Here is an 11,649-nt window from a genome sequence, read left to right on the forward strand (position 1 = left end):
CTAGGGCTGAACAAGCCAGATGGCGGTAAACATTTCAAACCAGGCTGCGTTGCTTGGCAGGGCTGGTCGAGACTGCTGGCGCCGTGGCACACGACCGACTTGCACAAGTAGCGCCACGGCTGAAAGGCCACCAATATCGTCCACGGGAGTGACATCCCTCAGGGCTCAGCCGCTTTGAATAGTTCCTAGTCTGTCGGATAGCAGAGACCTAGAGAGACGGAGCAAGCCGCTCCACCCCTACTGCAGCAAGCAAACGTCGCTCAGTCACGTCCTATCACACGGCCCGGCGCATCGTGAGGCTGGACGCAGGAGTAGAGTACAGTAGCAATCACATGCGCCCTCCCTTGGGATTGATCCGACGTGCGACGCGAGTGGTCCTATGCATAGATTGTGAATACCACCCCCGTTCCCCAAACGGTCTAGGTCTCCGGTGGCGAGAGGACATTGCACCTTTTCCTTTCAGCCCCCTTCGACTCATGGGAATGGGCATGGGGTAGGCAGACATGATGGAGCCCGTCCAGGCACCGTCACGAGACGGCTAGCTGCATTTCATGGAGCCTCAGCTCCTTTCCACCTGGGAGCTCTTGGTGTGACAAGAGTCCTTCGGTTTGTCCTGTCAACATATTAGCGTGCGGCCATCCGAGAGAGATAGCCAGAGAGATCACCCGAGCTCTTTGACCCCTTTCTTTTTTTCTTTCCTTCCTCAAGCCAGCGAGTGATTCGTTATCTTTGCCTCTTCATAATTCGCATACATTAACCATGGTATGTCTCCCTCTTCTTGCGGATGTGTCTTGTTGCTGACTCTCGCCAAGGCTCACTTACACGGAGGCTCCTACGACCCCAACGTGGTGAATGTAAGCTTGCCCTCTGAGGACTTATCTTCCAGATCGCATTGTGCCAACACTTCATAGTACCAGCAGCCGCCTCCCCCAGTGTCGCACCAAGCGCACGGTGGTGCCTACACTCCAGGCAGTTCTGTCGTTGTTAGTATTCCATTCCCTTGGCAACAGTCCCAACGTTTCTTACCATGATATGTACCAGTCATACCCCAACCAGCCCTTCACACATCCCTATCAACAACAGCCCGTGTCACCTCCCACGAGCCCTCTCTCAGCCCAATCCGGCGGTTATCAAATCCCCGTAGGACAGCAGCAGCCCATTCCCCTCGGACAAGTGCAGCACCAAAACACCATGCAGTACCAACAGCAGCAGCAGCCCATGGTTTGTCTCAGCCTCACCCCAAACCTCCGCGCATCGCTGACCGTGACAGTATGGTGGGCAGCAGGGTGTCGTCTATCAGCAACAAGGACAAGGCAATGGACAGCAGGACGGAACAATGGTAAAGCTCTTCCGTGGCTGCTTCTGCGTATAGGCACAAATTGAACTTTTCTTAGCAAACCAAAGGTGCCATCGTCCCCGTGTCTGCCGCGCCGCTGTCGCCTCTGAATAGCTCCGAGAATGGCGAAGTAAATACTCACTCCCAATCGTGGCCCAATTGCGCTTGCTGACAGGTTGACGACAGAAAGGCGAGAAGGAGTTCCCAATCAAGCTCAAGGGCTCCCATCACTTCTTCGAGCCTCGAAGCGTCTTCCGATGGCGCAATCCCGTGCTGTACCAGAAGCCTGGGTACAACTTTACCGACACCGAGACCAAGATGAGACATCGCGACTATGCTGGTCGTGTCTCATACAAGACCCGGTCCGATCGATATCTGCATCACAACGATGGCTACCTTCGCAACATGTACGTCGCAGCGACCGACGACATCTATGAAGGACCAGGAACTTCCACTTGGAAGAGGACCTATGTCCGCAAGGTTGCGCCCATGAAGGTGCGAATCGCAACCTGGGTCATTGACTTTAGTTATGACCCCCAGAGCTGGGAGGATTGGGGCATCATGGTGCTCAGAGCCCTTCCTGCGGCCATTGCTATGGCTCTTGTGGTAAGTTGTCTTGCTCTTCAGCACTGCGCATCTATCTGACAATGTTAGTTCTGGGACGGTAAACCCACCGTCATCAAGCGAAACCTCTGCTATGCCCCGGTCCTGTACAATTACCATGGCGATGCCAAGGTCTGGAGCAACCTGCTCGAGAACCGCAAGGGTCTCTCCCTCATGGCCCGGAACAACCAGGTCTATCGTATGCTGCGCCCGCGATACCTGTGCTTCCTTCGTGAGCCCTTCAACGACGAGAACAGGGGAGTCGACGTGCGCAGCGTCGTTGAGTGGGAGAACAGCGACGGTCGGGATGCCAACCTGGCCTACCTGTTTGTCGCCTACTCGACTGAGCACTTCAGCCACAGCTCTGAGCAGGACATGATGGCTCTCCATCACATCGCTGAGACGGCTTGTCGAGCTGCAAAGCTGCCCGCGTACTGGATTGCCTGCAGCTGCATGCGCGACGAGGGTGAGCTGGAGTCTGATGTAAGTGCTGACAGGCCCGTCCCGTTGCCACATGGACTAACGCCAATAGGTCTACCGCATCTCTGATGTTCTTCGCGGCGCCAACAGCATGATCATCGCTGTCGGAAGAGGCAAGACGGCGATGTCTTCAGGCAAGGCCAACACGGAGTCTCTCCTTCGTGAATGGGGCAGCCGAATGTGGACCTTCCCCGAGGTTCTTCTCAGCCCCGGCCGAAGCATCTCCATCTATACTCGTGACAGTGACCTGTCGTCGCCGCTGGTGGTTGCCAAGAACCAGTTTGCAGCCCAGGTTTGGACGTATATGGACCCAGATATCGCCCGTCACTTGATTGACCACTATCTGGGCACCATCAGCCTGAGCCGACTGGAACAAGCTGTTCTCGCCCTCAAGTGTCTGTACAGCCGACACACAACTGAGTATCTTCCTGGTGACCAGGCCTATGCCCTCATGGGTCTTCTGAGGCTTCGACCCCAGGTTGACCGAACCGACACTGCTTTCCAGGCTTTCTCCAGACTGTCTCTGGCCAATGACTCAGATAGACTCCTCGAGCGCTACATCTGCACTCTGCCTGTGGACAAGGATCAGCCATGGTACAACATGGAGGATGCGTATGAGTCCTCGCTGTGGGATATCACTCCCTACTGCCAGGTGGCTGGTATCGCGGAGAATGACACCATCATCATTGACGGAGCTTGGGGCATCTCCGTCCGCTGGAAGACCTTCTACCCCGTCTATTGGTCGACTGGACCATCCTGGAAGAGATGGCTTGCCGGCCTCGCTGTCGAATGGAATGGTGCCTTCTTCATCATCGCCATCGCCCTCATTGCCACTGGCGCACAGGCTGGCCCATACGGTGCAAGCACCATCGCCCCTGGTGTGATTTTCCTGCTTCTGTTCCTCTACATCTGGATGATCACACCCGGTCTGGTGCGAGTCATCTATGGCGGCAAGTTTGCCGACACCCAGGCTGAGATGTTTGGCTTTGAGGGCCACCTCAACTCCCCAACTATCGAGCGTGCCATCTTTGGCGGCAACTTTGGGCGATTCTCCTGGAGCACCCATGGAAGCCCCCTGAGCCGAAGCGTCGTCAACGAGTATGGCGAGCGTGTTGGTATTGACCCTTGCAAAGATCCTGAGATCCGAATGAAGGTTGAGGCGGCCAAGAATGCCCGTCCAGGTGAAAAGAGGGTAAGAGGTCGTTCCCCCAATTTCCGTGCCATTATAGCTGACAGAATCCAGATCTTTACCCTTGTCGACACCTACAACATGGAGCTGACCCTGTTCGAGGCCGTCAGACCCCCTGTGACTCTCATGTTCTGTGCCTCTGAGGGTGGTATGCAGCGAGCCATCGGATGCTCCTATGAGTGGGAGACGCAGACCATGTACCGCGAGACGGTGCTGAGGATGCCCACTACCGCTCTGAACCGTATGGACCGAGTGCCCCGGTTCCGCCTTGGAATCCAGCGTCCACTGTACTCTTCTGTTCCAGCCAATACCGCTGCCCCGGGGAGTGCGGTTTAAGTCATGTTGCGTAATGTTTGGCTTCTCCGGATGAAGTTTTATGAGTCTTAGTAGTTTAATCAAGTTGTTTCGTTCAATTCAGAACTCAAGTAATGATCAATGTGTTTGTAAGATTGATGAGATGGTTGTAGAGTTGGTGATAAGATGTCAGCTTTAGGTGGAGCACCGAGCTCTTATCGATAAGCCCAGCAGGAAGAGCCCCGCTCTTGGCTCAGTCGACTGCCTAGATCACCAACATCAACTCGTCCTCTGCATCTCCATCACTCGCCATACCCAGGAAGGACCTGGGGTTGTCACGATGGAGGCATCGGCTCTGAAAGCGTGGGGTATGCTCCAAAAACTCCCTCTCAGCACTTAAACGGTACTGACACATGCGACAGAGCTGGACAATAATGTCCAGTTAATCGATCCCAAACGCGACGCTCTCTACAACTACGATGCCGCAGCTCAGAAGACCATCGCCGATGCTAAACCGTGGACTAAGGATCCAAACTACTTCAAGCATGTCCGAATCAGCGCCACCGCTCTCATCAAGATGACCATGCACGCGCGCTCTGGCGGCAATCTCGAAGTCATGGGCCTGATGCAGGGCTACATTGATCAGGACACTTTTGTCGTCACCGATGCGTTCCGCCTTCCCGTCGAAGGAACAGAGACACGAGTCAACGCCCAGGAAGAGGCAAACGAATATCTGGTTGAATACCTCGACCTTTGCCGAGCGCAGGGCCGTCAGGAGAACGTGGTGGGCTGGTATCACAGCCACCCCGGCTATGGATGCTGGCTCAGTGGTATCGATGTGGACACAGAGGCCATGCAGCAGCAGTTCCAGGATCCCTTCCTGGCTGTTGTCATTGACCCCGACCGTACCATCAACGCCGGCAAGGTGGAGATTGGCGCTTTCAGAACCTACCCTGCTCACTACAAGGCGGATCCTGTTGGCGGCACAACCGCCGATGGCTTCCAGGCAGTACCGCTCGCCAAGGCAGCCGAGTTTGGCGCTCACTCGAGCCGCTACTACAGCCTCGAGGTCTCACACTTCAAGAGCTCGCTCGATGCGCATCTCCTCGAACTTCTCTGGCACAAGTACTGGGTCCAGACTCTTAGCCAGAACCCCCTCCTCACAAACCGCGACTACGGAAACAAGCAGGTCCTGGACTTGAGCTCCAAGATTAAGGAGGCCACGATGGGCATAGCACGCAATCAGGCGGCACAGAGCATGATGATGAGGAGTGGAGCGAAGAACACCGACAAGGCGGTGGAGAAGTTGGCCAAGGACGCCAACCTCATCGCCACCAAGGAACGGTCTGGTCTGATTGCGAGCCAGGTAAAGGCCAGCGTCTTCAACGGGCTCGGGTCCAAGGAGAACCCTACATCGTAACGAAGCTTGATGATCTGGAATTTAGGAATGCGCTTAGCATTACAAACGGCATAGATGGCGTTCAGAGGTGAATAAAGAGGCCTTGTGTATCCTTGCACTCGCTTGTTTTTAATCGCTTGGGCTAGTGTTTCATGCTCTTCAGTGAGGTTGCTAAGCTATCAGTTGGCAATGCCCTCATGCTAAATGCGAGCTTCTCGGTTGCCGGGGATCCTGGACCCGGAACAGTGCGCTTTACTTAGAGTACTTTTGAAGGATCCCAATTGGCCTTTTGGAGGGCAAGAAGGCGTTTACAGTGAATGGCTGTCATGGAGCCAGACTCTTGAGAGATGTTTCGGCTATCCAGGCGCGAGAAGATACTCGTGAGAAAACCACATGTATGAGCTTGTTCCTCCACAGGGACGAAAATTATATTGGACCTGTTATCATCATTTCCTTCGTATCATCTGCTGTGGCATGAATGCCTATATTCTATTTTCTCACGTAGTCAATGCCCCGTTGCGGGGTTGAGGTGCCCACGACCCCGGGCGGAGATCCGGGGAAGTGGGTCCAAGGACCGGAGGCAAGACGATATCAGCCATGCCATCATTGAAGCAAGACCGTTAATCTCTACAATAGGGGTTCTCACGTCGAAGATAATGAAGAAGAGTGGTTTCTATTGTCTTTGTAGTATTGACAGATCAATCTTAGGCCACCCTAAAATCTCTCCTTTAACTACTATCTATGCAATCTTGTCTCGCTATGCAATCGTTTTTCCTCAACAGCTTGCCTACGTTTATTAAAGAATCAACTTGAAATTGTTTTACGGCCCAACGTTGGGTTATCTTCACTTTGATTGAGCTTTCTGTCACTGAGTATGGATGCCGGGGATGTTTGCCCAGGCCGCACACCCGAAGTAAGACTTCCCGGCTTGGCGATGGGCAAGACGATGTGACACAGACTTCAGTGCCGTTCAGTTTACAGGGTCCCCTCATTCACGGTATCAACGGGAGTAGTGAAGACCCAATCCTTCTCCTCAGACTGGCTGCCTCTAAGAACATGGAAGCTCGCATCCCATGAAGCCATGTGTGCGTCCCAGCCATCGGCAGTGCTACCTGTGGCGCCTCACGAGACGAGGTGGTGAATCTAGACGGAAATCTAGATGCGACGCGCGTGCGACAAAGCACGTTGTGCTCTGGGAGTTTGTCTCGAGCCCCCGACTGGGCAATGATTGCCAGCCTCCCGCGGCCGGAGAAGGCAAGGTGAGGCGTAATGGTTTGGGTTGCGGTTGAGGAGAGCTTCTTGCAGAGCCGGTCCGTTTGAAAAAGGCAGGGGAACCGCAAAGTATCGTGTTGTTTTGATGCGTTCAGTGGCTCAGAGCTAATTCCTGCCGAGACAACCACCAAGACGTCACCCTTCAGCTTCGATGGCCAAGCTCTCTCACATGCTTACCGTCTTCCGCATTTCTGGTCGGGGATTTACTGGAAGCGTGGAGACTTCCTCTGCACCTGGCGAGCGGAAATGGAATCATTGGGTCAGGAAATGGGACAACTTGTGCTGTTGGCCGTCGGAATCGGTGCCAGGTCGACACCATCTTGGCTCGAGGATTTCCTAATAGATCACGATTGTCGTCGTGATGGGGAGCATTGGACAGCACATCAACAAGGGGTACCTGACGTCGACAGGCCCAGTAGAGGCACCGTGACTGGCGTATTACCTCTTGGGCTTCCGCTCGGACGACATTGCTGGGCCGGGGATTGAGGTGTGCTCGAGGTACTGACGGTGTAGAGGTTGGTCAAGTCGGTGACGTCATGGATCGCTCACTTTCACATCCAGCGAGCCAAGCTTCTGATGCGATCGCGACATCAGGCCACGCGACGCGATTAAATGAGATGGGAGAAAGCAGGGCATGCACGCGAGGGAGCAGCTGGCGATTACGTGTTATTGGGTCAAATCCATGGGTGATGACGATGCTAAGGCTCAAGGTAGAGGTCCATGATGGCTGGGTCTTTTTTCATTTGGTGGGGACGACACCAAGAGATCAGTCTGTGCTAGCTCTCCCGTAGCCCATTCCAGCCAAGAAAGGATCCCTGTTTGGTCAAGTCGGGATGGATTAGACAATATCGAGAGCCTCCCAGGCCTGCCCTTGTCGATTTTCTCCCAGGTCTGTGGGTGGAGAGGGAAATCATGGGGCTGGAGATCATGTCAATCATCCGGGAGACGGCTCCAGATTAGCAGAGTAGCATCCATTGATCCAGAAGAGCATCATCTCGATAGCAGAGCACAAGACGCCGACACACAAAGTCAGACCTGCATCACCAGCAGGTGTCCACTTCACAGCCGAAGCGTTGAGGCGCAAGCAGACAGGAATTGCTCTCGTCTCACCCTGCTTTCGGCGAGGTAGCCAGGGGTCGGTGAGACATGATGGAGCAGCAACAGCGCTTGATCTGGGTCGTTTTACCAGGGCAACCCACTCTTTGATCGAACCATTAAACCGAGACGGTGGGTGAAGGAGAGCATCAAGAGTTTGGTGGCCGAAACAAGAGCTTCCCGTCGACTTGTTTGGTAGAGGGGCCCAGAACGTCGTTGAGGTAGCATCATGAACAAACAGGCTCGACGCCGCCGTTTCTTTTCCCCTGGCGCCTGGTACCACCTCCAATTGGACGTGAATGGAAGTAGCAGCAAAAAAAAGAAAAGAAAACCCTTGCTCTTCAGCTGCTGCCCTTGACTGAGGATCCATGAATATCTGCTCAACCCCTGCTACGCCGTAGGGTTCGCTCCGGGACAGCAATGAGCCGCCAGCCGGAGCAAGCAAGGAAATGAAAGCAGCCCCAGCAATCAAATCATGGCGAATTGACGGGTAGCGCGTGCGGTAGTGCACACAGTAGGTACAGTACCGGTAGGCGTAGGTGTCCGGCTTGGTCGACGTAGGTACTGCGGCGTAGGTATCTTAATTAGTGGTTCTGCGACAAATTGGCCGATGACGTCCTCGATCAGCGGCTCGTTCTCCCTTAGCAAACGTCAACGTCACTCCCTCCAAGACGAAGGGGCCCCGGATCCAGCCAACTCCCGCTTGGCCTATGCGATCAGGATGGAGGGCATGGATGGTAGGGTGTCAATGTGTAACTCGAGGCCAGAACAAGGTACTGACTGTGCTTGTGCCTGCCTGTCACCAACTTCCAAAAAGTATATGTAATCCAGCATCTCTCCTACTCACTTCTCGCAGCTCTTTCCTCATTTCATCATCCCATCAAACATCAATTCTCATCTTTTTACTTTGTGGAAGTCGCAAGCAATTATACCCCAACCTATTCACGAATAATACCATCCTCTTTGTGATACCCCATCCCTAGGATACCAAACAACAGCTCTTCCATTGCTTCCTCTACCTCAAGGACCAACACATACACACATCTCTGGCCGTCGACAGTTTAGTCCTATCGAAGTCGTTCCATCCATTCCTGGTCTAAAACATCCAGTACTATCTCGAGGCGTAATACTACACATTCACACTCTGTCGCCAACATGACTTCCAACGCCAACGTCAACAAGCCCACAAACACCGAGGTGAAGGAGGCCGACGTCAACCGAAAGCTTCAGCTCTACGGTATTGCCTCTGCTTTCCAGAATGGCAAGATTCCTTCGGTATGTGGTTACAAATTCGACTATCGACGACAACACGCTAACAATACTTCAGAACGATCAAATCGACGTCGCCCTAAGCAGCTTCCTCGCCTCTCGCGCCCTATCGAGCCCTCACGAAAAGCTCTCCGAGGAAGGCAAGACTCTTGTCAAGGATGCATACGACGTTATTCAGCAGGCCAAGTACCTTCTTCTGTCCAAGAACGAGGGCAACTTGATTCAGGACTTTATCTGGCAGACTACTCAGTTTGACGCCAAGAGTGTTAACACTCCCAACGCTCCCCTCAGCAAGGATGCTGCCAAGAAGGACGGCGATGAGGCGCTCCAGGGCCTGAGGACTCTTGGTACTCTTCTGATCACCAACGGCCAGTTCCGAAAGCTTCGTGAGTCACTTTCCAGCGCAAACTGAGAACTATACTAACAACCCATCAAGTCCAGGATTCTACTATTCTCTTCCGCGACATGGCTGGCGATGCCGCTACCAACGCAGCTGCCCGTGTCCGTCCCTCGGATGAGCAGCTCCGACAGATTGACGAGCCTGCTCAGGACAATGTCTGGCATGAGGCTCCCGATTTCTCCAAGGAGAACTTCAAGCAGCAGGCCAAGGGTTTCTACAGCGGAAACCCTAAGGAGGACGTCAAGGACACCGCTGCCGCCGGTCTCAATGCCGCCGTTCCCCAGCAGGAACAGCAGGGCACTTACACTCAGGTCACTGATGGACCTAGCACTCTCGCTGGCGCCCGCGAGGTCGGCCAGAACGTTGACCCTCAGGCCGGAAAGAGTGTTGCAAAGCAGGTTGCCGAGGCCAAGCTCGATGGCAAGGTTGACCCCGAGACCAAGCAGAACATTCTTCAGCGCAACGAGGAGTACCGCCGCCGCGCCCGTGAGTACTTCGACAAGAAGATGCCTCAGGAGCGCAAGGACCAGATTATCTGGCGTCTCAAGAAGATGATTCTTGAGTGCCAGCAGCACGAGGACTACTCCCAGGCCATCCAGACTCTCCTCCGTCTGGCTGAGACCTACGGCAAGCACGGCCGCACCTACGGTCAGGGATCCGCTGATACCGCCAAGGAGGCCCGATCCGGGTTCTCTGCCGCCGAGTATGATTTGCGCACTATCATTGAGCGATTTGCCAACGGTACCTCGACTGAGGATCTTTGGGACTCAATCGGCCAGATCTACCGTGATGCCGACAACGACCGGGAGCTCAAGGACTGGTTCAAGGCCATGAACTCTTACATCCGCCGTTGCCTGCTTCAGCAGGGCTACATCCTGGAGGATGAGTCTACTCGCGAGTGGGATCAACTCTATGAGCAGGGTCGATTCCTTCTCCGCGACAAGTACCGTGGTCACACCGACCGTGTCGTCGATGAGATCAAGTTCCTTGCCGATCAGTTCGACCAGGATGCCCAGAACCATGCTTTCGCCCAGTCTCTTCAGAAGCTCTTCAAGGATCTCGGCAACGATGTTGACGGTAAGCCAGTCTTCAAGCCTCATCTTGTGAAGGATCTGAGGGATGTCATCCTCCCGGCTGTCTTTGAGAACATTGCCTACATTCCCATTCCTCGCATTGAGTACACCGACCCTCAGTTCGATGCCATAATCGAGAACCTGGTTTTGGAGAGTGACAACTTTGCGCCCAACGTCTTTGAGCTCTCGAGCGAGCACTACTTCCGCTGGGGCCGCAAGAAGATTGCCAACAAGAACCATCAGACCATTGAGGTCAAGGTGGCCGGCATCCAGATGGATCTGCGCGACGTCAGCTTCCACGTCAAGCGCAAGAAGGGCTTCCCTTCCATCACCGACACTGGTGTTGCCGACATCATCCTGCCTGGCGATGGCTTCTCCTTCAAGATGAAGGTGTCTACCGCTGAAAAGAAGGATCGCCAGAACTACTTCAAGGTTGACAAGGTTGACGTCGACTTTAAGAAGCTCCAGATCAAGATCAAGAAGTCAAGCCACAAGCTTCTCTTTGCCCTGGTCAAGCCGCTCATGCTCAAGGCCATCCGCCCTCCTCTGCAGAAGGCAGTTGAGAAGGCCATCAAGGATCAGTGTAACAAGCTCGATGCCTTGATGTACCAGATCAAGCAGGAGGCGGAGCGCGCCGCCGCCGAAGCCAAGAGCGATCCTGAGAATGCCCCCAACATTTACAACCGCTACTACACTGCCGCCCAGCAGCAGCTGGCCAAGGGCAAGAAGAAGGCCGAGGAGGCTACCCAGGACAAGAAGGCCAACATCGCCATGACCAAGGAGGACAGCATCTTCCCCGACATCTCCCTCCCTGGTGGCATCAGCACCAAGGCCACTGAGTACAAGGAGCTTGCCCGCAAGGGTGACAAGTGGGAGAGCCCTGTCTTCTCCATCGGTTCTGCCAAGAAGAGCACCGACATTCCTCCTGCGCCCAAGATTCAGCGCAAGGCCCATCCTGTTTCTGACCTCGGCCCCCGGCCCACTGACACTGGAAACGGCTCTTACCTCCCCGGCAATGGCCACCAGGCGGGCAACGGTCATACCCACACTGGCAACGGTCACAGCCACGTCGGTAACGGTGCTTTGAACGGCAAGGACCTCAATGGCAACGGCAACGGTTATCACCTGAACGGCAATGGCAAGCACTCGCACACTGGCAACGGCTACGGTCTCGGAAATGGCCACACCGCGTACGGTGGTCAGGCTCTGCCTACTGGCCAGCCCATCAGCACCATCTAG

General features: G+C 54.5%; 2 protein-coding genes across 2 annotated transcripts; both read left to right on the forward strand.

The window, feature by feature from the left end:
- Window positions 1-759: 759 nt before the first annotated feature.
- On the forward strand, window positions 760-5,322 carry LRP88_00922 (uncharacterized protein; the record flags this gene model as incomplete). Its single annotated transcript, XM_083237625.1, has 12 exons — window positions 760-762; window positions 813-854; window positions 912-983; window positions 1,042-1,221; window positions 1,271-1,339; window positions 1,395-1,466; window positions 1,523-1,942; window positions 1,991-2,422; window positions 2,472-3,611; window positions 3,663-3,860; window positions 4,102-4,270; window positions 4,325-5,322. The coding sequence occupies 12 exons, from the start codon at window positions 760-762 to the stop codon at window positions 5,320-5,322; spliced, it is 3,795 nt and encodes a 1,264-aa protein (XP_083106130.1).
- A 3,501-nt stretch (window positions 5,323-8,823) lies between these two features.
- On the forward strand, window positions 8,824-11,649 carry LRP88_00923 (uncharacterized protein; the record flags this gene model as incomplete). The annotated part of the gene is made up of 3 exons (XM_083237626.1): window positions 8,824-8,943; window positions 8,996-9,323; window positions 9,374-11,649. 3 exons carry the CDS (start codon window positions 8,824-8,826, stop codon window positions 11,647-11,649), a joined length of 2,724 nt encoding a protein of 907 aa, XP_083106131.1.

The sequence above is a fragment of the Fusarium phalaenopsidis genome (assembly GCF_050370095.1).
Source record: "Fusarium phalaenopsidis strain FUZ10S chromosome Unknown contig_32278, whole genome shotgun sequence".
Lineage (NCBI taxonomy): Eukaryota > Fungi > Ascomycota > Sordariomycetes > Hypocreales > Nectriaceae > Fusarium > Fusarium phalaenopsidis.